Below are 1545 nucleotides of genomic sequence, written 5' to 3' on the forward strand. Positions count from 1 at the left end.
ACGTGAGTTGTGAAAATCAAAATCAGTGGTCGGAGACGAACCAGCCTCGGGCTGAAAGTCTCGATAATAAAGATAAAAAAATCAGTGGAATGGGCATGGGCTCCAGAAGAAATTGCGGTAGAAAAAGATTCAGCCTTACCAAATGTACAAAACGCTAATAAGACCGGTTGTCCTATACGAATACAAGACATTGACCAAGCTTACGAAGGACCTGTTAACAGTCGGAGTTTTCGAACGACGATCACCATTAAGGGCAATCTTCGCTGGTGGTGCAGAAGTTGAGTTTTATTTGAATAGAAAGGTTTACATTTTGAGAACATTCCATCACATTTTATGAAGAAAAGACATCTTCTCTAATATTCCCGATCCAGCAGGACATCGTTGATACAATTTACTACAATCCTTGCCATTTAAACCATTCAATCGAGCCTGCTTGTAAACATCTGTTATTTTGTCGGTTTGGTATGGTCTGAAATTCATCACAAAATTCAAGTTACTTGAATTTTATCTCAGTAACAAATCCAAAACTTACGTGAACACCACATCCAGTATTTCCCCAAACATTCCGTTATGGTCCAGCGGAGCCTCGGCAATTTCACAGATCGCTTTCAGTACACAATCCCGGCCATCGGTTCCAAACGTATCGAATATTCGCTGCAACGTCCGGTAGAGCATCCCTCGGCTGTCGTCCACAAAGTCGTTGTTCAGCCGCTGTTTGAAGTAGCTCTCCGGCACCGGCCAGATGATGGACGATGGAATGACGTAGTTTGCCTGGACATTGGCGATACCCACGATGTTACGGACCAGTTTGTAATGGTTGAAGGAAATAGTGCTCAAAACACCAAACGTAAGTTTCGCCTGTCCACCACTGGGTTGGAAGGTAATCCAACGCTTTTCACGCACGTGACCGTCTGACTCACATTGTGTATGGTTTGCGTTCTCTGCAAAGCAAGTGTTCAGAATTAGAAACAGGATTAAAATTTTTATTGAAATGTTCATGTCGATTTGCTTATTCTTGATGGTCAACTGACGGTATGCTTTGCACTTATTCATTTGAGCGATCCCATAAGGTGTATGCACATCGAAAACGAAAATATTGTTAACGTAAATACGCTTAACGAGATCAAATTTAGCGTATCGGTGTGAATTAATTGTTGCCATTACTTTCCAATTATGGTGAGAGATGCAGCTAACTGTGCTCAGAGAGTGCTAAAAGTCTTAACCATTATTGAGAAACAAGGTGCATGCACTTTAACTTTTTTTCGCTGGTTCAACGATCCTCATCTACGTTATTTTGCAAAGCAGTTCTCTCGGATATTGAAACGTGAGAACTTTGAATAAACCCACACGTGTCTTCAGGATCCTGGCTTGTATCAAATCTGGACGGGTACTACGACAATGTGATGGGAGTCTCGTGTCTACTACAGTTTATAATTATAACGTTAGAGGGTGTCTTATGGGGAGTGCCGGATGTAGTCGCCGGGATAGGGTTTTTTTCTTCTAAGCCATGAGAGGATAGTCTGCTCAACAGACACCCGGACAGAA

The 1545-nt window shown here is 42.2% G+C and overlaps 1 protein-coding gene across 1 annotated transcript; it reads right to left on the reverse strand.

Moving 5' to 3' along the window:
* Window positions 1-528: 528 nt before the first annotated feature.
* On the reverse strand, window positions 529-1545 carry LOC109407271 (uncharacterized). The gene has a single exon (XM_029859332.2). It carries the CDS (start codon window positions 1159-1161, stop codon window positions 529-531), a length of 633 nt encoding a protein of 210 aa, XP_029715192.2. The 5' UTR covers window positions 1162-1545.

Source organism: Aedes albopictus, chromosome 2 (genome assembly GCF_035046485.1).
Source record: "Aedes albopictus strain Foshan chromosome 2, AalbF5, whole genome shotgun sequence".
In the NCBI taxonomy this organism is placed as follows: domain Eukaryota; kingdom Metazoa; phylum Arthropoda; class Insecta; order Diptera; family Culicidae; genus Aedes; species Aedes albopictus.